Source organism: Plecotus auritus, assembly GCF_963455305.1.
Source record: "Plecotus auritus genome assembly, chromosome: 9".
NCBI classification, from domain to species: domain Eukaryota; kingdom Metazoa; phylum Chordata; class Mammalia; order Chiroptera; family Vespertilionidae; genus Plecotus; species Plecotus auritus.
Genome location: NC_137783.1, coordinates 85462890 through 85486628, shown reverse-complemented (window position 1 = coordinate 85486628; position 23739 = coordinate 85462890). Strand labels below are relative to the sequence as shown.

The following is a 23739-nucleotide window of genomic DNA, read 5'->3' as shown; positions in this document are numbered from 1 at the left end:
GGTCAGGACAAGAACTGAAAAAGAGAAATAACCTTGAATTCAGAATGAACAATTCTTGCTATATATATTTCCCCCAGATATAAGGAAGATTCTGTAACTTTCCGAGAAACAGTGACTTGAACTAAATACTGAACTACTACCAAAACTCATGTGCCATATTTGGAAGTTTTTAGTCATTCGGAGCCATGGCATTTCTTTTCTTTGTGTCACAAACTTACAAATACTTTCTTTATACTATTAACATTGGAACAAAAAACCTTCTGTTCTGTGACTGACTGGCAGACAGAAATGACAGGGGCAGAAAATGGGAAATGGTTCAGGATCTTGGAATTCCCGGCTGTCTAACTAAGTGGCTTGCTATTTGGAAGTTTTTGAAACGTTTGCCCCCGGAGTTCCCCTGAAAGAAGGCGTCTGATATCACTGACAAACAGTGTCTTCACAGAACATAAATTAAGAAATTTCCTCGCTGCAATATGACAAACATTTACTCTATGACACCGTTTGTGGCATTAATGGGGATGGAGGTGGGGGTGGGACAAAAATGTCCATGACTAGCAACACCAAGATTTTGAAATAAGGACACACTTTCGTTAGTGCAATCTCTAGAACAGAAAACCAAGAGTTTAAAAACAAACAAGAGTTTAAAAATAAAAGGTCCACCGGTTAATTATAAAATAGATATAATTATATTATCCCCAAACGATTATAAAAATCAAGCCTTCAAAATTAAGCTGACGCTGTTCTCCTTTCCAACACTTCCGCTCTCTTCCATTTCCACGGCGAGCTGTTGCATGTGGATGAAAAGGGTTACAACTGTTTGAAACGGTTACAATTGTTTACTTCACTGAAGCAAAAACGCCACCAGGTTGGCTCTGTTCTCAGAGGCAGTCCCTTACGAGTGCAGGCGTCACACTGGAGGTATTTGGGCAGGAGCTGGATCACATAACTGTGAGGTGACGCGATGAAAAGGCGCAAAGCACCCGCGCTGGGGCGTTTCCACAGGATTTCCCAAGATTCAAACTCTCTGGGTCACGGTGTGTCACATCCCCCTCGGGAGAATGTTAGGGACAAAGAGAGAAGGAAAGGTCAAAAGCGTTCAAACCTCGAGGTAAAAATCGAAACACCAGCTGCTGGGCATGGTGTCACCTCATACCGCTGCCTGACCCACTGACCGCAGCGGAACGCGCGCTGACTCCCACCCTCCGACCGCAGACTCCCCGGCGCCCGGCGCGGCGGTGACGCAATCCCGCCGGGCGCGCTGACGTCACCGTGCGTCGGTGTGGGCCCGGCCTGGGCGGGGGTGGGCTTCGGGAGAGCCTACCGGAGTAGGTAGGGCTGCACGTCGCGTGGGCGCCGCAGCTGCGGGTGTGGAGGCCGAAGGGCAGCCGCGCTGTCTCCGTGGGCTCCGCCTGCACCGAGGTGAGTGCGCCCGTCGGGGGACCGCGCGAGGCGGGTTGGGGCGCGGGGCCCACTTCCCCGAACCGCGGCGGCCCGAGGGCAGACAGCCTGGCGGCGGAGCGTCCAGTGGGCTCCCAGCTTTCGCCCAGGCTTTCATTTAATTCGGAAGCTCGGACTCCCAAGACCTGCAGTTGAAAATAATTTTTAAAAATTGACCTGTTTGCCTGCCTGCTCTGGCCGCCGCCCACTTTTCCGGCCCTTAGACTTTGACCAAGAAAAGATGTTTTCTCCCAGAGCGTTTGCAGGGCTTTAAACTTAGCCCTTTTCAATTTGTTGGAACCAAGACATTTGTTGGCGGCGAGACGATACATTTCACATCGTCTCAGCTGCGCCCCGCCGCTTTGCTAGTCTTTTGTGTGCTGTGAGAACAGCTCCGGGAAATTAATGGGTAAATCCCATAGTTGCTCTTTTTTCTTCCAGTCTATCCCCCCACCCAGCTGCAGTTTGCATAAAACTGGTCAGAATTCACAGTACGGTGCTTGTGGATAAAAGTTTATAATTTAAAGGTGTGATATCAAGTCCCGCTGTAACGGAAGCATTCGTGCAAGCGGTCACAGTCCCGAGGCCAGTGCTTCACAGGCCATCGTGCTACGTTATGTTTTCGAGGTGCTCTCTGTTGCTGTTGCTTTAGAATTGGGAGGGAATTGTGAAGTTTAAAGGTTTGTATTCGTGAATTCCTGATGCATTTCACTCTTAACTGGTCAGTTTGCCTAGTCCTGGAGAGACTTGGCATTAAAAAAAACGTTACTGTCTTAATTACTGCTCCACTGTTGCTGATGGGTGTCTCTCTTTCGCCACTGCCTCCTTTTGCCAGGGAAATTCTTAAACTATTAAAAGTTGTCACCAGAAAAAGGGAGGAGACCAAGGACAAAATATTTTGATCTAAGTAAATGTCCATTTGTCTTTAAAGTTGTATGTTTAAAATATAGATATGTACTTAGTGCTAAGGGGCCTATCTATATTGCATTTATTTTAATTAAAGCTCTCCCAGTTAGAAAGTTTTCGTGACAAATTGCTGGAATTAACATGTATTTTCTAAAGTGTAAAATCATTTTTAGATTTTATTAAGTAAATTGAATACTAGTGTATAAATGCTCTTTACTATGGAAATAGTTTTCTAAAATAGCTTTTTTTTTTTTTTTTTCAGATTTACAGCTTTGAAGAGACTACTTTTTTCTCCTCGTTTTTTTTCCGCTGCAGTAATAAATCCCATTATGGAGACCCAGAAACTTTATAAAGGGATATAGCTTGACTCTGTGGAGTGTAATTTTGTGTATGAATTATATTTTTAAAATATGAAGGGTTTTCAGAACTAATAGTAAAGTTAATTACTGGTACATTATGTAATAGGCATTTTATTAGGCATTTATGATAATACTACAAAGGACAAGCTGTTACCTTGATAAATTTATCTGTAATTATGAAATGAATGATATAGGTGCATGATCCTTAAATGAAAGACAGGTTAATTTTTAAATGCAGAGTAGAAAGTTTCTGCTGTGGAAATTTTATGGTTAACTAGTTAAGTTTATAGAGAAAATACCTTCAGTTGATCAAGCATAATAAAGTGGTATGCAAAGTTTGGAAGAAAAACAACATAATAATGATGCTGCAGGAAATGGAAACATATAGACAATAATTAACAAAGGAGGAAAAATTAGCAGTTTGTGAGCTTTAAGCAAAATTCATTTGGCATCATATACAGTATAACAGGAATAAGTTCAGCAAAGCTTGTGGGTATTGATGTCCCCAAAAGCTATCTGAAACTAATATAACCCACTTAAGTAAATACTATGATAATAAGTTGTGTTAATTAGCCTTGAGATAATATGACCATATGAAGACTTTTAATTCTTGTTTACTAGACTAAAACAAGATTTTTTATTTTTGGAAATTTTATTAAAGTGCTTGTAGTGAAAGAAGCCTGCATAAAGTTTTTTCCCTTTATAGCATCCTCAGTAATTGGCTTGATAACCAGGCTTTGCAGTTACAACCAAAAGCAAATTTAGGTATTCTGTAGTTGTTTAGAACTTTGGGAATATAAACCTCCTTTAAAAGTCACTTAGTTTTAAATATTTTCAGAAGTGTATCAACTTCTTTCAGGTCATTATATTAGTAATGACCTGAAATAATGACTTAATAGCATCTGAGTTACCTAAAAGAGTTAATATAATCCCAAAGAGGACTACAGAGTATCTTGTTAATTTAGAGGGATATTCATCCTACCTAGTGTAAATGTAGGTGTAAATCCACTAAACTAGGTGTAGTGAATTTTAAGTAGGCGCCTATCATTTGATTCTTTTTTATAGTAAAAATCTAATTTAGTATGAAGAGATGAGAAATTTCATGTGAAAGTTTTTGCCCATCAAAAAGTAAAATCACTCATGCACAAAACTACCTCCCAACGACTTGTCCCAAGTCCCTCATATCAAAAAAGATTATAATGGGAGATAGTACGATCTTGTCAAATTGGACAATTGACAACAAACACAAAATGAAATATGACTTTTCATGTGAACTCTACAGAATGTCTACGTATTCAACTTTCCCCACTGGTGTTCCTGTCTCAGAAAGGAGTCTTGCTCGCGCTGGTTTTTATTACACTGGTGTGAATGACAAGGTCAAATGCTTCTGTTGTGGCCTGATGCTGGATAACTGGAAACAAGGAGACAATCCTATTGAAAAACATAAACAGCTCTATCCTAGCTGTAGCTTTATTCAGAATCTGGTTTCTGTTACTGGTTTGGAATCCACCTTTAAGAATACTTCTCCAATGAGAAACAGTTTTACACATTCATTATCTCCTACTTTGGAACAACGTGGATCATTCAGTGGTTCTTATCCCAACCTTTCATCAAACCCTATTCATTCTAGAGCAGTTGAAGACTTCTCCCCATTGAGGACTAACCCGTACAGTTATGCAATGAGCACTGAACAAGCCAGATTGCTTACTTACCACCTATGGCCATTAACTTTTTTGTCACCGTCAGAATTGGCAAGAGCTGGTTTTTATTACATAGGACCTGGAGATAGGGTAGCCTGCTTTGCTTGTGGTGGGAAACTAAGTAACTGGGAACCAAAGGATGATGCTATGTCAGAACACCGAAGACATTTCCCCAACTGCCCATTTTTGGAGAATTCTCTAGATACACTGAGGTTTAGCATTTCAAATTTGAGCATGCAGACACATGCAGCCCGACTGAGAACATTTATGTACTGGCCTTCTAATGTTCCAGTTCAACCTGAGCAGCTTGCAAGTGCTGGTTTCTATTATGTGGGTAAGAAACTTACGTAGCTCTACATTTTATCTAGTTCATTTTGATTGACATATGAAAACACGTGTGTATTTAATTTTAGTCTTTTGTTTCCTTAGGTCGAAACGACGATGTCAAATGCTTTTGTTGTGATGGTGGCTTAAGGTGTTGGGAATCTGGAGATGACCCATGGGTAGAACATGCCAAGTGGTTTCCAAGGTAATTGTTTTTAAAGGTATTCCTACACAAAACTGCTTAAAGAAGTAGGAATCCTGGCATGGTTAAATTTACATCTCAATATAGCTAAGCTTCTCTTATGCTGTTGGGGAATGAGCCTTTTAAAACTTCCAATTTGAACTTTAAAATTATTTTGGTTGAAAATGTTGTAGAATGTTCTGTGCATTTTTCTTTTGTAAGTCATGTATTCACTGTATAGTTCAACTTGACTCATTTACAATTATGGCAGCTATACATTTCATTTCTTTATTTCCTATTTTGCTTTAAAGGAGACTTAAGGATTAAAGATATATAAAATAGAACAAAAAGAACATAAGTTAGAAAAAGTTAAGGGGAAAGGAAAACAAGTGACATAAAATGGATTTATGAATAAAATATTTCATAATGAGAGTGCATATAATAAAATCTGATTGTTAAGTCTGATTATTATTGTAAATAACTTTTTTCTGCACAATTTCATCTTGTGATATGTCACATAACTCCTTTGGTCACTGTCTCTAGCAGTATCTCCTATTTTTAGAAAGACTTTAGAGGCATTGTTGTTAGTGGAAATAGAATTAGAAATTAATTCTGTTTGTATTATTGAGTAGCCATGTGAACTTGAACAAATTGTGTGATGCCTTTGAGCTTCTCTCCTCTTTTGTAAAATGAGGGAGTTGGACTAGATGATTTTTTAAAAAAAATTGTGGTAAAATATACATAACATAAAATTTATCATTTTAACCATTTTGAAGTATACATTTCTGTGGCATTAAGAACATTCACATTGTTTCTCAATCATTACCACCATCCATTTTCAGAACTTTTTCATCTTCTTAAACTGAAAGTTGTACTCATTATACTAACTCAGCATTTACCTGGCCCCTAGCCTCTGGCAACTACCATTCTACTTTTCTGTCTCTGAATTTGACTACTGTAGGTACCTCTTATAAATAGAATTGTATAATATAGATAATGTTTTGACCTGTGAGTGCCTTTCACAATATGAGGAATCTTTGGAATCTCTTCAGGAAATTAAAAAGTCCTTTTGTCACTTTTGTGTAAAGTTAAAAAAAATTGGAGAAATATTTTAGTATGGCCCAATACATTGTTAAAAGTTGTGTTTAAAATTTTATCTTGAACTAGAGGCCTGGTGCATGACATTTGTGCACTGGGCGGGGGGGCCCTCAGCCTGGCCTATGCCCTCTCACAGTCTGGGACCCCAATGGGGATGTCCGACTGCCGGCTTAGGCTCGCTCCCCTAAGCCGGCAGTCGGACATCCCCCTCAGGGTCCTTAGCGCTGCAGTGGAGACTGGAGAGACTCCTGCCACCGCTGCTCTGCTTGCCAGCCGTGAGCCCGTCTTCTGGCCGAGAGGCGCTCCCCCTGTGGGAGTGCTCTGACCACCAGGGGGCAGCTCCTGCGTTGAGTGTCTGCCCCCTGGTGGTCAGTGCACGTCATAGCGACTGGTTGTTCCACCTTTCAGTCGATTTGCATATTAGGGTTTTATTATATAAGATATTCATAATATGTCAAGATAAATTTTGACTTTCCAACTCTGAAAAGTAACATATTTTGTTTAAATAATTTATGTAGGAAAAAGCATGTTTTGTCAGAAATTTAAATAACTTAATTATGTTCGACTCCATGGGATTGTGTACATATAACTTGAAATTTGACTATACTGTATGAAGAAGACATGAACAGCTTTCTAATTCCAGTGTTTGCTACATTTTATTCTTTATAAAACAAAGTCTTGGTTTATTAATGTAACTTGTGTTTTGCTTTAAATAGTTAAATAATGGAAAGAACTTAGTGATGCTTTTTTGTAAACACTTCTGAAAACAGCAGATTTCCATTGTGGGTAATCTTCAATTTTAGTAAATGAAAAACCAAAATAAATTATTGTTATCACTATATTTTAACACAGTTTACTTATTTATCAAATATTTGGGTGCTTAATGGATACTCTTCAGATGCTGGGGATATAACAGTGACTTAAGATACCCAAAAATTGTCCTCATCGAGTTCATTGGAGAAGGGGAAAATATGGGGCAGAGTTTATTATACTTCCTATCTTTATTTTTTTAAATTTATTTTTTTGGTTAATCAGCACCCGAGGATATTTTTCCATTGATTTTTAGAGAGAGTTGAAGGGAGAGGAAGAGACAGAGAGAAACATCGATATGAGATACATTGATTGGTTGCCTCCCACATGTGCCCCAACCAGGGCCGGGGATCAAACTTGCAACCAAGGTACGTGCCCTTGACCGAAATCGAATGCGGGACCCTTCAGTCCACAGGCTGATGCTCTATCCACTGAGCCAAACCAGCTAGGGCTATACTTCCTATCTTTAATCATTATGAATATAAATTAATCAGCCCCAGGGTGAAAATAATTTAAACTATACAAAGATCAAAACACAGTAACAACTAGTTCTGTTACTTGGTTGATAAACTTCCCTGAGTCCTGAGCATGCATATGATCTTTATTCATTCTACCAACTCACCAATTGAAGGACATTTGAATTGTTTCTAGTTTGGAGCAATAATGAATGAAGCCACTCTAAACATTAATAAAACATTAGTGGACACATGTTTTCATTTTTCTTGGGTAAACATGTCCAAGTGTGATTGGTGAGTTAGTTGTATGGCAAGTTTTGTTTTAGCTTTATAAGAAACTGCTAAATTGTTAAATGTTAAATTTCCACTGGCATGGTATGAGACCTCCAGGTGTTCACATCCTTAACAACATTTGGTATTGTCAGTCTTTTTATGTTAGCCATTCTAATAGATATGTACATAGTGACATTTCACTGTCATTTTAATTAGCATTTCCTATTGATTAATGATGATGAGCTTCTTATTTGATTATTTACCATCTATACATCTTCTTTGGTGAAGTGTTTGTTCAAATCTTTTGCCCATTTTTAAGTTTTCTTTTTTTAAATTAAGTTTTGCTAGTTCATAATATACTCTGGATGCAATGCTTTATTAGATGTGTTTTGCAAACTTTCAGTCTGTGGATTTTCATTTTCTTAACAGTGATGAGCAGACTTTTTAATTTTGATGATGTCAGTTTATCAATTTTCTCTTTTGTGGATTATGTTGTTGGTTTCTTATCTAAGAATTCGGTACCTAACATGAGGACAAAAAGATTTTCTCTTACGTTTTCTTCTGTTTTACATTTTACATTTACATATATGATTTATTTTGTTTATATTTGTATATAGTATGGGCATAGGTTGAAGTTTATTGTTCTTTGCATATGGATATCTAGTTGTCTAGCACTATTTGTTGAAAAACAAAAGGAATGAAATGGAAACAGATGTTATTGAACTTCCTGGAACACCTTTGAGAAATCTTAGTAATTTGAAAAATGAGTACTTGAAAAACACTGTCACATTATAGATGAGAATATTTGACTCAGTATTTTTTGAGGGTGGGTTTGTGCTTTAAATGTAATGGAAGAGTGGACACTAGAGAAAGATTAGCAGTTATTATATTATGAAAGATCACATTTTAGGAATACTGTATTACAGTTTCTGAAACTATGTTAAACTGCCAAATTTTCTAGAACAGTATTTTTCAAGCCTCAGTTTGTGTTCCTTTGTAGATCTAGACCCTTTTATTGTTGTTGTGTTAAAGGATCTAAATAGAAAATATCAGAATGCATCAGCACATAGTAAGAGTCTAATATTTGAGAATTTTGTTTCTGTTAGGTATGTATGTATGCTACATTGTAATGTAAAGTGTTTCTATTATGGGGTACAAAAAGTATGAAAGCCACTTTTCTAGAATGATCAGGTTATATATTTGATCTAAAACAATTAAAAAAATGTTGTCTCTATGTTTTAGGTGTGAGTTCTTAATACGCATGAAAGGACAGGGGTTCGTTGATGAGATTCAAGCCAGATATCCTCATCTTCTTGAACAGGTAAATACATTTTTATAATTGACAACATTGAATTCTCCTAAATAATAATTGCAAAAATAATTTTAGAAGTAATTGTTACATTTGTTTTTCAGGTATCGTTACAGGTTTTGTATTCATATTAATACTTTTAATTTTTATTTTTTAACTACCTTGTTAAGGGGTTATAAAAAAGGTTGTCTTTTGTTTTTAGTTTTTTGGAAATCACTCAACATACTACTGTACAATTTGTAGTAAGTTGGAGGAGGATCTTCAATGTCTCCTCCATCTTTTCCAGAAAAGAAAATACAATTGTCAGGAGTTTGGAACCTCTGAGAGTGGTCCATTTGAAATATGACTTAATAAAAGGAATGATAAATCATTAATACTTTTTTTTATTTTCCTGAAATTAGAGAAATACTTGAATTCTAATTTGGAAGTAGGTGAAGTTTAAGGACATTTTTATGATGATTAAGGTAAAACAGAGCAAAGTGAAGAATTATTTTTTAATATGTTACTGATATTAGAGACGGAGGAAGGGGGAGTGAGAGAGATAGAAACATCGATGTAAAGTGAAACATCTATTGGTTGCCCCCCCGTATGCACCCCAACTGGGGATTGAACCTGTGACCTAGGTATGCACCCTAATCGGGAATCGAACCAGTGATCTTTTGGTGCATGGGACCGTGCTCCAACCAACTGAGCCACACTGGCCAGGGCAAGCAAAGTATTATGTAAATTTTCCAGTTTTCAAAGAGTATATACATTATTTACAGAAAACGTATCTTAATGTTGTTTTGTGCAGGCTGTTTGAAATTTTTTATATTACCTATTAATTTTTCTTATGTTTCATAGCTGTTGTCAACTTCAGACACTCCTGGAGATGAAAATGCTGATCCACCCAGTATGTATGAAAATACTTCAAATATGGAATGGGAATTTTTATAAGAATGTTGGGAACGAAAGTATGTAAACAAAGGATTTTTGAGGTCAGGAAAAAAAGGCTGGAAGTTAATTATAAATAATGAGTGTACTAAGATTCATGACATTGTCAGGATTTTTAGAAGTATACTAATCTTTCTTAAAGTACTGAAATTCCAAGTGGGGAGATAAGACACATGTAAAAGAAAAACAACCATAACAAATAGCTCAAGGAATACCAAGGAAATGTGCAAATAATAAGCCCTCCAAGGAGGAAAAGTTGTTTGCTATAAGCTAGCATATTTGAAAAGACCTAGTTCACATCTGATTTAGGAATTGGGCTAGATGTTAGGTTTGTGGGGTTTTTTTCTTTTTTTTAATATGTTTTTATTGATTTCAGAGAGCGGGAGGTAGAGGGAGAGAGGGATAGAAACATCAATGATGAGAGAGAATTATTGATCAGCTGCCTCCTGCCCCTCTTTCCTCCCCCATTGTGGACTGTGTCCACAACCCAGACATGTGCCCTGACCAGGAATCGAATCTCTACCTCCTGATGCATGAGTCGACTCAACCACTGAGCCACACAGGCTGGGCTAGATGTTAGGTATTTGTCAGGAGAGCTTTTTATCATGAAAGGGGTTGAATTTTCTCAAATACTTTTCCTGACTCTATTGAGAGGATCATGTTTTTCTTTATTTTGTTAAAGTGGTTTATCATGTTTATTGATTTGTATATGTTGAACCATCCTTGCATCCTTGTATAAATTCCACTTTATCATAACTAAGATTCTTTTAATGTATTGTTTAATTGCTTGCTAGTATTTTGTTGAGGACATTTGCATCTGTATTCATCAAGGATTTTTTTTGGCCTGTAGTTTCCTTTCATCTAGTGTCCTTATCTGGCTTTAGTATCAGTGTAATGCTAGCCTCATAAATGAATTTTGGGTTTTCCCTCTTTAACTTTTTGGAAGAGTTTTAGAAGGATTGGCATTAATCTTTTAAAATCTTTGGTAGAATTCACCAGTGAAACCATCTGGTCTCAGTCTTTCTTTGTTGGGAGGTTTTTGATTACTGCTTCAATCATTTTAGTTGTTCTTGGTCTGTTCACATTTTCTATTTCTTTATGATTCATTATTAGTAAGTTGTATGTTTCTAGGAATTGATCCATTTCATCTAGACCTGTGGTTGGCAAACTGCGGCTCGCGAGCCACATGCGGCTCTTTGGCCCCTTGAATGTGGCTCTTCCACAAAATACCACGGCCTGGGCGAGTCTATTTTGAAGAAGTGGCATTAGAAGAAGTTTTAAGTTTAAAAAATTTGGCTCTCAAAGGAAATTTCAATCGTTGTACTGTTGATATTTGGCTCTGTTGACCAATGAGTTTGCCGACCACTGATCTAGACTATCCAGTTTGTTAGCGTTAGTTCATAGTAGTCTCTTAGGATCCTTTGTGTTTCTGGTGTTTCTCTTGTGATGTCTTCTCTTTTGTTTATAATTTAAGCCTTCTCTTTTTTTCTGTATGAGCTTAGATATGGTTTTTCCATTTTGTTTATCTTTCCAAAAAACCAACTTTTAGTTTCTTTTTTCTATTTTCTTTATAGTCTCTATATCATTTTTTTTTTCTGCTCTAATCTTTGTTATTTCCTTCTTTCTACAAAGTAGGGCTTAGTTTCTTTTACTAATTTCATGATATTTCAAGTTGGGTTGTTTGAGACTTTAGAAAAATCTATTTTTATTGATTTCAGAGAGGAAGGGAGAGGGAGAAAGAGACCAAAACATCAATTACAAGAGAGAATTACTGATCAGCTGCCTCCAGTACACCTGAGCCCGCAACCTGAGCATGTACCCTGACTGGGAATTGTACCATGACCTCCTGGTTCACAGGTCGACACTCAACCACTAAGCCACGCCGGCTGGGCTTGAGACCTTCTTTAATGCAGGCATTTATTGCTATAAACTTCCCTCTTAGAACTGTTTTTGCTGCATCCTCTAAGTTTTGGGTACGTTGTGTTTTTGTTTGTTTCAAGGTATTTTCTAATTTCCTTGATCCATTGGTTGTTCAGGAGTGTGTTGTTTAATTTCCTTGTATTTGTGAATTTTTCCATTTTCTTCCTGTTAACGATTTCTAGTTTTATACCATTGTGTTTAGAAAAGATACTTGATGTGATTTCAATATTCTTAAATTTGTTAAGGCTTTTTTTTGTGGCCTGACACATGATCTATCATGGAAAATGTTCCATGTGAGTTTGAGAAGAATGTTTTTGGTGCTATTGGATAAAGTGTTCTGTGTGTTTTACTTTTATATGCCTTATGCTGTAACTTAGTGTCCCTTCATTTTAACTTGAAGAAATCCTTTTAGAAGTTCTTTTAAGGCAGGTCTAATGTTGAACTACCTCAACTTTTGTTTGTCTGAATGTCTTTACCTCCCCTTCATTTCTGAAGGACTGTTTTGTGTGGTTGACGGTTTTTATCTTTAAGCACTTTGATATATCAGTCACTCTCTGGCCTGCATGATTTCAGCAGAAAAATGTGCTGATATCCTTATGGGATTCCTTGTATGTGAGAAATTGTTTTTTTGCTTCTTTGAAAGAATAAGTTTGTCTTTGACCTTTAATATTTTGAATATGTGCCTTGGAGTAATCTTTGGGTTGATCTTGCTTAGAGTTTTTTAAGCTTACTGTTCTTGGATATCCATAACTCTCCCAAGATTTGATAAGTTTTCAGCAGTTGATACTTTTTTTTAAAAATTTAGTATTTTTTTTATTCTTTATTGGTTTTTTTTAGTGTTTAAAGAAACATTTTATTTATTTATTTATTTATTTATTTATTTATTATTTCTTTATTGATTAAGGTATTACATATGTGTCCTTATTCCCCCCCACCTCCCATTCATGCCCCCACCCCCCTGTTGTCTGTGTCCATTGATTAGGCTTACATGAATGCATATAAGTCTTTTGGTTGATCTCTCCTCCTTACCCCCACCCTCCCCTACCTTCCCTGAGGTTTGACATTCTGATTGATGTTTCTCTGTCTCTGGATCTATTTTTGTTCATCAGTTTATGTTGTTCATTATATTCAACAAATGAGTGAGATCATGTGATATTTATCTTTCTCTTCCTGGCTTATTTCACTTAGCATAATGCTCTCCATCTCCATCCATATTGTTGCAAATGGTAAGAACTCCCTTCTTTTTTTACCTCAGCGTAGTATTCCATTGTGTAGATGTACCATAGTTTTTTAATCCACCCATCCTTTTCCCCCCATCGACCTCTCCCCGGCCACTCCCACCCTCCAGGACATACCCCCACTGCCCCAGTGTCCATGTCCATTGGTTATGCTTATAATGCATGCATACAAGTCCTTTGGTTGATCTATTACTCCTCCCCCCCCCCTCCCCTACCTTCCCTGTGAGGTTTGACGGTCTGTTCGATGCTTCTCTGTCTCTGGATCTATTTTTGTTCATCAGTTTTGTTCCACAAATGAGTAAGATCATGTGATATTTATCTTTCTCCAACTGGCTTATTTCGCTTAGCATGCTGTTGTGAATAGTCGGAGTTCCTTCTTTTTTACAGCAGCATAGTATTCCATTGTGTAGATGTATCACTGTTTTTTAATCCACTCATCTGCTGATGGGCACTTAGGCTGTTTCCAAATCTTAGCTATTGTAAATTGTGCTGCTATGAACATAGGGGTGCATATATCCTTTCTGATTGGTGTTTCTGATTTCTTGGGATATATTCCTAGAAGTGGGATTACTAGATCAAATGGGAGTTCCATTTTTAATTTTTTGAGGAAACTCCTTACTGTTTTCCACAGTGGCTGCACCAGTCTGCATTCACACCAGCAGTGCACGAGGGTTCCTTTTTCTCCACATCTTCGACAGCACTTAGTATTTCTTTAAGTACGTTTTTTTTTCCTTTTTCTCTTCTTCTGCGACACCCATGATGTGAATGTTCATGTGTTTGGTAGTGTCCCATAATTCACATGGTCCTTCTTTAGTCTTTTTAATCTTTTTGTTTTGTTTTGTTCCTATAACTGGCTAATTTCAAATGATCTGCCTTCCAGTTCTCTGATTCTGCATGATCAAGTCTGTTGTTGAATCTCTCTGTTGAATTTTTCAGTTCCATCTTATTCTTCAGCTGTAGGATTTCTTTTTGGTTCTTTTTTATGGTTTCTATTTCTTTATTAAACTAATTTTTGTTCATGTGTTGTTTTCCTCATTTCATTTAGTTGTCTGTCTTTGTTCTCTTGAATTTCTTTTTCTTTAATTGATTATTTTAAATTAATTGATTATTTTAAATCATAATTGTCAGATGAACCATAGCTTTCCATTTCTTAGAGTTGATTAGTGGAACTTTATTAGTTTCCTTTGGTGGTGTGATACTTGCCTGATTAGCATGATATACATATAACCTTTCCTTGGTGTCTGTGCACTTGAAGGAGCAAACAACTCTTTATGAACTGCTTTTGGCAGGTAAAGACTTTCTTCTCTAGGGTCCCCTGGCTGATGGGATTGCCTCTGGATTGCGATCATGCTTGGTTGGAGCTGTTATGAGGCTGTTGCTGGGTCTGTGGTGCTATCCATGGTTGGTGGACTTGTTGCTACAGGCTAAGGCTGGTGTAGATCCTATCTGGTCCCTTGGTGGATAGGACTGACTCTAGTACATTGTTTAGTAGGGTGTTGTTGGGACAAGGTTCTGCTTCAGTGTCCGCAGTTGGGCTGTAGATAGTGGGCCTGTTATCAGATGTACAGATGAATGTGGCTCCCTTCAGGTCCTTGCAGGGAGGAAGGGGCTCTTGTCTGGTGACTGGATTTGTCTCTTGATGGACAGGACTGGCTCTGGAACATAGCTGAAACTGAGCCCCAGGCTGTTATCAGGTTCAAAGAAGATAGAGGTCTGTAGACCTGGTCCTGGAAGCACAGATGGACATGTCTCCTACCAGGTCCCTTGGTGGATTAGACTGCTCTCTAACGTAGGTAGAGAGTTGGGAGTTGTTTCAGGGTCTCCTGAAGTGCAGACATGAGTGTCTCCCACCAGGTCCCTGTGCTAGCAGTACTGCTGTGGACTGTGGCTGAGAGAGACTGGGGCTGAGTATCAGGCCCTTTGCGTATCTCCAGCTGCTCAGTTGGGAATGTAGCTTGCTGGGTCCCTGTGGCAGCAGGAATATTTTTGGACTGCAGCTGGGATGGGTTGGAACCTAGTTGCAAGGCCCTTTCAGAATCTATAGTTTGACAGGTTTACCTGCAGTGGTTCCTGGACCATGGCTGGATCTGGTTCATAGGCAGCTTCAGTGTCCACAGCTGAGACCAAAGCATAGGTGGGCATGGCTACTCTCCATTTTCTTGGTGTATGGTGGGAACAGAATCAAGTTAAGTTGGATTGTAGCCAAGTCCTGAGCAGTATGAAAATGTTTTTGGGTCTGTAGATGGGATAGTGGTCATTGAGTCAGCTGTCTGGGTACAAGCTTGTTTTCTCAAAGCAGTTCTCCTTGGTCTTAGACTATTAGAAGATTTCATAATCTGGCTCTGGAACATAGCTGAGAGGGGCTGGAACAGGATCTCAGAGCTCCCACATCTGGTTCATAGATGGATTCCTATTGTTGATGGGGTAGGTGTGGGGTGGGGGAATATGAGTGAGAGACATCTTATTTGGCAGTCTTGCTGACATCACTGTCCTTCATCCTCCTTAAGACATCGACTCTTGACTTCCCAGACACCACATTCTTGGTTTTTCCCTGGTTGATCATGGACAGTCTCCTGTGATGACTACTCCTTTTTCAAATCTTCAAATGATGGAATACCTCCAACACTCAGGCTATTTTGTCGAACTACATATTTAAATCTCTACTTAGCGATAACATTTGCTCCCTTCTTTCATCCTGTGAATTTGCTCCTACTCTGGTTGTCCCCATCTCAGTTAATGGCACCCATTTGCTAAGGTCAAAAGTTGACTCAGAAAACTGCCCTGACTGGTATGGCTCAGTTGGTTAGAGTGTTGTCCCATGTACCGAAGGGTCTTGGGTTTGATTCCTGCTCAGGGCACATACCCAGGTTTCAGGTTCGATTCCTAATCAGGATGTGTATGGGAGGCACCTGATCGATGTTTCTCACATTGGTGTTCCCCTCCTTTCTCTCCCTCCCTCCCTTCTTCTCCCTTCCTTTCTCTCTCTGCAATCAATGCAAAATGTATCGTGGGGTGAAGATTTAAAAAAAGTTAACTTAGGCATTATTCCTCATTCTTCTCTTTACCTTTTATCAGTGGTTGGCACACTCATTAGTCAACAGAGCCAAATATCAACAGTACAACGATTGAAATTTCTTTTGAGAGCCGAAAACTGACTTCTGCACATGGGCCACGAAGTTTCAATCGCACTGTACGTGCACGCCTGCACGTGGTATTTTGGGGAAGAGCCACACGCAAGGGGCCAAAGAGCTGCATGTGGCTCACAAGCCACAGTTTGCCGACCACTGCCCTTATATGTTTAATTAGAAGTCCTTTCATCTCTACCTTTATGATATGTCCCTAATCGTACCATTTTTCTCCATTTCCATCCCTATCAACCTAACCCAAACTGCCATCATCTTCTTTTATAATATCCAAACAGATCTCCCTGATTCCATTTTACCTCATTTAAGTTTATCACCAAACTGCCAGAATTATCTTTTGGGAGGAAAAAAAAAATCAGGTTTTATCACTCCTCTGCTTAAAACCCTCCTAGAATATTCTGGCAAACATAGACGAAAATACAAACTTCTCACAAGGCTCTATAATCTGGGCAACCTCCTCCTCCCTGACTTTCACCACCTTCTTTCTGTTTCTTGAATATACCTTGTATCAAGCTTTATTCTTGACTTAAGGTTTTATACTTGCTTTCCTTTTTGCCTGGAAGACTTCTTCAGATATTCCCATAGCTTACTCCTTTTTATCACTAAAGTATTTGTTCTGGTGTTACCTCTTCAGACAGGGCTTCCACATATGTTTGAGCAGGGGAGCACAGCACACATGGTAGCCATTTTATATTTATATCTATATATATAAAAGGCTAAAACGACCAGCTGACTGGCCGGTAGGTATGATGCGCACTGACCACCAGGGGGCAGATGCTCAATGCAGGAGCTGCCGAGCGACAGCAACTTTGCATAGTGCCCTCTTCCACTTCAGGAGCCCTCAGGGGATGTCGGACTGCTGGTTTTTCCCCGATCCCTCCAGCCCAGGCCGAGGGACCCCGCTCACTCCGCAGACGCCCTTCGAGCCCCGGCTCTGCCCCAAGTGCGGCTGGCCAGGGATGTTGGCTCCAGGGTGTGTCTGGCCCGTCATGCCCAGTCCTGCCCCGCCGGCCACCTTCTAATTTCCTTTCAATGTGCACGAATTCGTGCACCAGGACTCTAGTGTTAACAGTTTTCCAGCAGATGGCAGTAAAGCATCTTGAAGAATTAATGTTTTTGTAATTTTCTTTTTTTTTAAGATTTTAAAAAAATATATATTTTTTCAGAGAGCTGATTTCAGAGAGCAAGGGAGAGGAAGAGAGAGGTAGAAACATCAATGATGAGAGGGAATCATTGATTGGCTGCCTCCTGCACGTTGGACCAAGCCCGCAACCCAGGCATGTGCCCTTGACCGGAATTGAACCTGGGACCCTTCTGTCCGCAAGCCAACGCTCTATCCACTGAGCCAAACTGGCGAGGGCTGTAATTTTCAGAATGTGTCATATTGGCTAGCATTGATCCTGCTAGCAGAAAATGATTCCCTGATTACCTTATTTGAAGTGTCCTCCTGCCTCCTAGTTTGTTTTAATCACCTTACATTGCTTTTTTTTTTTTCAGAGCATCTGTCACTTCTGAAATCATATGACTGATTACTTCTTTTTTCATATTTATTTATGTCTTTAGACATATTTTGGGTGAACCAGCCTTCCATTTTACTATACTTCCTGTCTTCACTTGTTATTCTCTCTGCTTCATCTATTCATATCTTTAGATTCTGTTTCTTTAAATCAGAGCTCTAATGCCACTTTTCCATGAAGTCTTTGTTGATTTCCCCAACTTCCCTGGCTGAAGTGAGATAATTTCTCACTTCTAAATTTATGTAGCATATTGGTTTCTAAATATGACTGTACATCAGAATCACTTGGGAAATTTTAAAAACATACAGATTTGTAAGCCCCCTCCCTATTTTCTCTTTAAGTAGGTCTGGAATGTAGCCTGGGAAGTGGAAGTGGTATTTCTTAAAAAGTACAGCATATCATACACACTCATTTGATCCTGATCAAGTTAAACTTCTGTTGGAGTTATAGTTAATGAGTGCATCTAGTTCATCTCTCTTACCAGGATATAAGTAATGTGAGAGTAAAGTTTGTGTCATAGACGTTTTCCTACATACTTTTATATTTGTAGAATTTAACATTGGTACATGTCATTTCAAATAGTTGTTCATTTTGGACCTGGAGAAAGTTCTTCAGAAGATGCAGTCATGATGGATACACCAGTGGTGAAAGCTGCCTTGGAAATGGGCTTCAGTAGAAGCTTGGTAAAACAGACAGTTCAGAGTAAAATCCTAACAACTGGAGAGAATTATAAAACAGTTAATGATATTGTGTCAGCACTTCTTAATGCTGAAGATGAAAACAGACAAGAAGAAAAAGAAAGACAGACGGAAGAAATGGCATCAGGTATTTGGGAATGCTAGAAAACTGCATTATTTCCCAGGGGGGCTCACAGGATTGCCTCACATGTCACGGGAAAGTTAGTATCCTCATCTATCCACTACCTGCTGGTAGCAGCCTCCAGTCATTTCCAAACTGCACATCCCCTTCTCCACTGGGGACTGGGGACTACACTACTTAACAACTATCAACTATACCTTTTTTCTATGTTTATTTTCCAGTAAGATTCCTTGATATATGCTAATCAGAGGATTTTAGCTTAACTCTTCTTGAGTTTTATTTACTTGTTAATAACAAGTTTAAGTTGTCCTGAAAAAGCAAATTTTTAAAGTTGAATGCAAGTCTTATTTCTCTTTTTTTAAGTTCCTTCAAATCATAGTCTTAATATGATATTTGACTCTGTAATCCTGTAAGCGATCCTTATACAAAAAATAGAACTGATGATAAAATCCTAGGGCTTGATGAGAAGCCCCTGTCCAACCCAAAGATAGGGAACTGATTTTGGTATTCATCATACTATGTTAAGTCTCAGACTCCCAAAACAAGTCTTGAGTAATCATTTCTTCAACAAATATTTATTGAACATGAACACCTATAGGAGTCATGGTGCTCATTCTCAAGGAGTTTATAGACTAGCTGTGGAGACTAGGATGCAAAAAATAGGGTTAAAGAGCTAGCAGAGGTGATGGTTGCATATATAGTATCAATTGGGGTATTTGGATTGGAAGACTCTTTTTCTGTTTATTTCTAAAGAAAATAGAATTCACTTTTCATACTTATTTCTCATTAAACTTATAAGTGAAAAGATTTATTTTTTTTTGAAGACTGAAAACAGGCAGTTAAGTATGGTGATTGGAACACTAGAAGAAGGAACTTCTTGAAAAATACCCCAGGAATTCATGCTCATATTCCATAAATTTAGAAAATTTAACTGGATTTTATTTGATTTGAGGTTAAAGGAGAAAACATTTACTTAAACAAAAAGATTAGACATGGTTCATACGCAGTTTTTAAAAAATTGATATAAACATAGACATTTATAAAATAACTAGAGGCCCGGTGCATGAAAATTCATGCACTGAAGGAGGTTTCCTCAGCCCGGCCTGCCCCCTCTCACAGTCCAGGAGCCCTCAGGGTCAGGAGGCCACCCGGCGAGCAGGGGAAGGCGACGCCCCCATCACACCTCTGTTGCTGCCACTGCCGGCAGCACAAGCCTCAGCCAGCCCTGGTTACCTGAGCCTCGGGTGGCCCTGGGCGGCTGGGCAGCCGCCATCCAAGGCTTGCCTGTGCCTTGGGCTGGCCCTGGGGGGCTGGGGGACTGAGGGGACTGGGAGACTCTGGAGGCAGGACTCTGGAGGGAGTCCTGGGGGCAGGCCTGGCTGTGCTGCACACCTTGCTGCCCTGGCGGGACTAAGGGGACTGGGTGCTATCTTTGAGGGCATGGCAGTCAATTAGCATATTCCCTCCTTATTGGCTGTGGGTGCCATCTTTGTGAGGGTGTGATGGTCAATTAGCATATTCCTTCTTTATTAGATAGGATATTGGTAGCTAACTATGTACCAGATATTATGCTGAATATTGTATGTATATTATTTAATTCTCATACCCTGTTGAGGGAGGTACAGTTATATTTTACAGGTAAGGAAACCAACGAATCTGGAGGTTAGGGCACATAGCTAGTAAGTGGCTAGGCCAGCACGGGGATCTATATCTGTCCTGACTTTATAGCTCAGACTCTTTAACAATGCAGTACAATAGTCCCTGCCTTATCTGCAGGCTATATGTTTGAAGACCCCCAGTGTGGATGCCTGAAACTGTAGATAGTGCTGAACCTTATATACTATGTTTCTTTCCTATACATAAAGTCTAATTTTTATGATAAAGTCTAATTTTTAAATTAGGCACATAAGAGATTAACAGCGTTAACTAATAATATAACAAAACAATTATAACAATATACTATAATAAAAATTATGTGAATGACTTCGGGGCCATTTTAAAGTATAATAATGGTTATTTGAAAGCACAGCAATACCATGACAGTCAACCTGGTAACCTCGTGGCTGACATGTGGGTAGCGAATACAGTGTGGTTATTCTGAACAAAGGGATTTTTCACCTCCCAGCTGGGACAAAGTGAGATTTATCACACTACTCAGAATGGTGCACAATTTAAAGCTTATAAATTTTTTATCTTTGGAATTTTCCATTCACTATTTTTGGACCATGGTTGACTGTGGGTAACTGAAACAGTGGAAAATGAGACCACAGATGAGGTCTATAGTACTGCTTTATAAGCATGGAGTTGAAAAGAATACTAGGAGACCGTGGTCTGCAGCTGATTGTTTCTGTAACCTTGGACAGGTTCTCATTTTTTTCTGAGTCTTCCTATTTTAAAATGAGAAGCAATCACACCTACATTGTTTAATTGACAGAATCTTTGTATCAAATAAGACAATTTATATAAAAGTGCTTGTAAAAGTGATATATATTTTTTGAATTAGTGTTTTCGTTTTCATAAATACCAGAAGTGGAATTACTGGGTCAAATGCTATATCTTTAATTTTTTGAGGACTCTCCATACTGTTTTCCATGGGGACTACACCAATTTGCAGTCCCACCAATAGGACAGGAGGGTTCCCTTTTCTCCACATCCTCGCCAGCATGTGTTCTTTGTTGACTTTTTGGAATGGCCATCCTGACTGGTGTGAGGTGGTATCTCGTTGTGGTTTTGACTTGCATTTCCCTGTTGATTAGTGATGTTGAGGGCCATCTGTATGTCTTCTCTGGAGAAATGTCTTTTTATGTTCTCTGTCCATATTTAGTGGGGTGATCACATTTTAAGGTATAAAACTGTCAGATCACTATGTTTTACACCTAAAACTAATATAACAAATATAAGATTATATACCAACTATTCTTAAAATTTAAAAACTTAAAAAAGGAAAGTGATATAATACAAGTAGAAATTAGCATGTATTATTAATTCCATATGGGAAAGTACAGAAGTGGGAAATTTTTACTATCCTCTAACATTCTCTGCTTGCTTTCAACAGAATAAAGGAAAAGCAGGCTTCTAAACATATAAATGGTATTGACTTAAGAAAGGGTCACAAACAAAGACTTTGTGTACACTATATATTGTGCCTTAGCAAAATCTTCTGGGAGTTTTTCAAGTGAGAGACATTAATGTGCAAACAAGTAAATTTGCCCTTCTTTTTCAAGTTCCTATTTATTTAGTGCCTAAATTGCTTATAGGGTTGGTATAGGTTTAGTTGGAGCAGTATAAAATCTAATGGATTTTTTTTCTTTCTTTTTTCTAAAATGAAGATGATTTGTCATTAATTAGGAAGAATAGAATGGCTCTCTTTCAACAGTTGACTTGTGTGCTTCCCATCCTGGATAATCTTCTAAAGGACAATATAATTAATAAACAAGAACATGATATAATTAAACAAAAAACACAGATACCTTTACAAGCAAGAGAACTGATTGATACTGTTTTAGTTAAAGGAAATGCTGCAGCCAACATCTTCAAAAACTGTCTAAAAGAAATTGACTCTACGTTATATAAGAACTTATTTGGTGAGTTTTTTGGTAAAATTGTTTTAGAAATCCTTGGGATTATGTTCATCTTTGTATTTGACAAAAAAAGTAAATAAATCCAATTAGCAAACTATGCTCCATAATTTAACATGTTCTAAAAAACTGGTCTTTTATTGCCCAAGTAGTATGGCTAAATCTTTTCTGATAATATATACGTAGAATCTATGTTATTCAATAGATAGTAGGTAAAACAGATAGGTAGTAGATTAAGCAGTGCTGTATTTGGTAATGATGTTTTTTATATATTTTCTTTCCTTAGTGGAAAAGAATATGAAGTATATTCCAACAGAAGATGTTTCAGGTAAAACAAAATGAAGACTTAAGACCAACATGAATTATTACTCATATTATTTAATGGGAACTAAAATAGAAATTCAATTTCGCTAAAGTTTTTTGTTTTTGTTACTAGGTCTGTCTCTGGAAGAACAATTGAGGAGGTTGCAAGAAGAAAGAACTTGTAAAGTGTGCATGGACAAAGAAGTTTCTATTGTATTCATTCCTTGTGGTCATCTAGTAGTATGCCAGGAATGTGCCCCTTCCCTAAGAAAATGCCCTATTTGCAGGGGTATAATTAAGGGAACTGTTCGCACATTTCTCTCATAAAAGAAATATGGGCTATATGTTAGCCTGTATGTAAAAGTCTTCAAATAATTGTTGAACATTTGAAGCCGTCTGAAGTAGAAAAGGAGTTACTGGTTCTTTCAATAGTAACATATGTGTTCTACCCTGCTTTGGTACCGGTAATGTGGTTTCCAAAAAAATAAAGTATATCATATTTAATTTTAATCTCTCATATCAAGGGGAAGATTTATGCTTGGTGGACTTTATTAGTGTATATGTGTGCATATAAGAGAAATTAAGGAGTAAGTAGTCTCAGTGCTATTATGTATCATTTCAGGAGTGACTGAATTTGGTATTTCTGAAAGCTTTGAGCACTACATGAGAGTGTAGTTAAAAGAACTGGAAACCAGGAACTCTGGAGTTTATCCAAGTTATGATGCCAAATTCTCTTTGGTGTTTTTAATTTGTGTTGTTAAATATATTTCTTTTACTGGCAAATAAGCTTTTTCTTAATATGTGAAAAACATCCTAATAAAGTTCTTTGAAAAGATTACATGATCAAAAATATTTTCTCTTGACTTAAAAAATAATTTTTATATGTCTTCAAAGTATTATAAGTATTAAATGGGATAATATATATAAACATTGTTTCTGTCATATTGTAAGAACTCATATGCTAACTTAGCATTTAGATAAATTAGATAAAAGGTTGAACTCATGAAAGAAATTAAGAAAAATTTAGCCCTAACCAGTTTGGCTCAGTGGTAGAGCTTCGGCCTGCGGACTGAAGGGTCCCAGGTTCGATTCCAGTCACGGGCATGTACTTTGGTTGCAGGCACATCCCCAGTAGGGGGTGTGCAGGAGGCAGCTGGTCAATGTTTCTCATCGATGTTTCTGGCTCTCTGTCCTCTCTCTTCCTCTCTGCAAAAAATCAATAAAATATATTTAAATAATTTAAAATTCCTTTAGATAAAACTATTCGTCTAGTTGTTTTGTATAATCTATCTCTATGAAAGCCCAGCAACTGTTACAGTGGAACGACCAGAACGACTGGTCTCTATGATGCGCCCTGATCACCAGGGGACAGATGTTCAACACAGGAGCTGCCCCCTGGTGGTCAGTGCGCTCCCACAGCAGGAGCACCACTCAAC

At 38.2% G+C, this 23739-nt stretch overlaps 1 protein-coding gene across 3 annotated transcripts; it reads left to right on the top strand.

Moving 5' to 3' along the window:
• Window positions 1–1052: 1052 nt before the first annotated feature.
• On the top strand, window positions 1053–23559 carry BIRC2 (baculoviral IAP repeat containing 2). Of its 3 annotated transcripts, none has more exons than XM_080641698.1 (10): window positions 1304–1419; window positions 2606–2731; window positions 3985–4736; window positions 4832–4931; window positions 8786–8864; window positions 9696–9744; window positions 18186–18428; window positions 21752–22006; window positions 22287–22328; window positions 22437–23559. In XM_080641698.1, the coding sequence occupies exons 3-10, from the start codon at window positions 3986–3988 to the stop codon at window positions 22628–22630; spliced, it is 1713 nt and encodes a 570-aa protein (XP_080497824.1). In that variant the 5' UTR covers window positions 1304–1419; window positions 2606–2731; window position 3985; the 3' UTR covers window positions 22631–23559. The 3 variants fall into 3 exon arrangements, with proteins under 3 accessions (XP_080497822.1, XP_080497824.1, XP_080497823.1); XM_080641697.1 differs by adding an exon at window positions 1879–2117 and having other exon boundaries at window positions 1320–1419; window positions 2606–4736; XM_080641696.1 differs by having other exon boundaries at window positions 1053–1419; window positions 2606–4736.
• The last annotated feature ends 180 nt before the right edge of the window (window positions 23560–23739 follow it).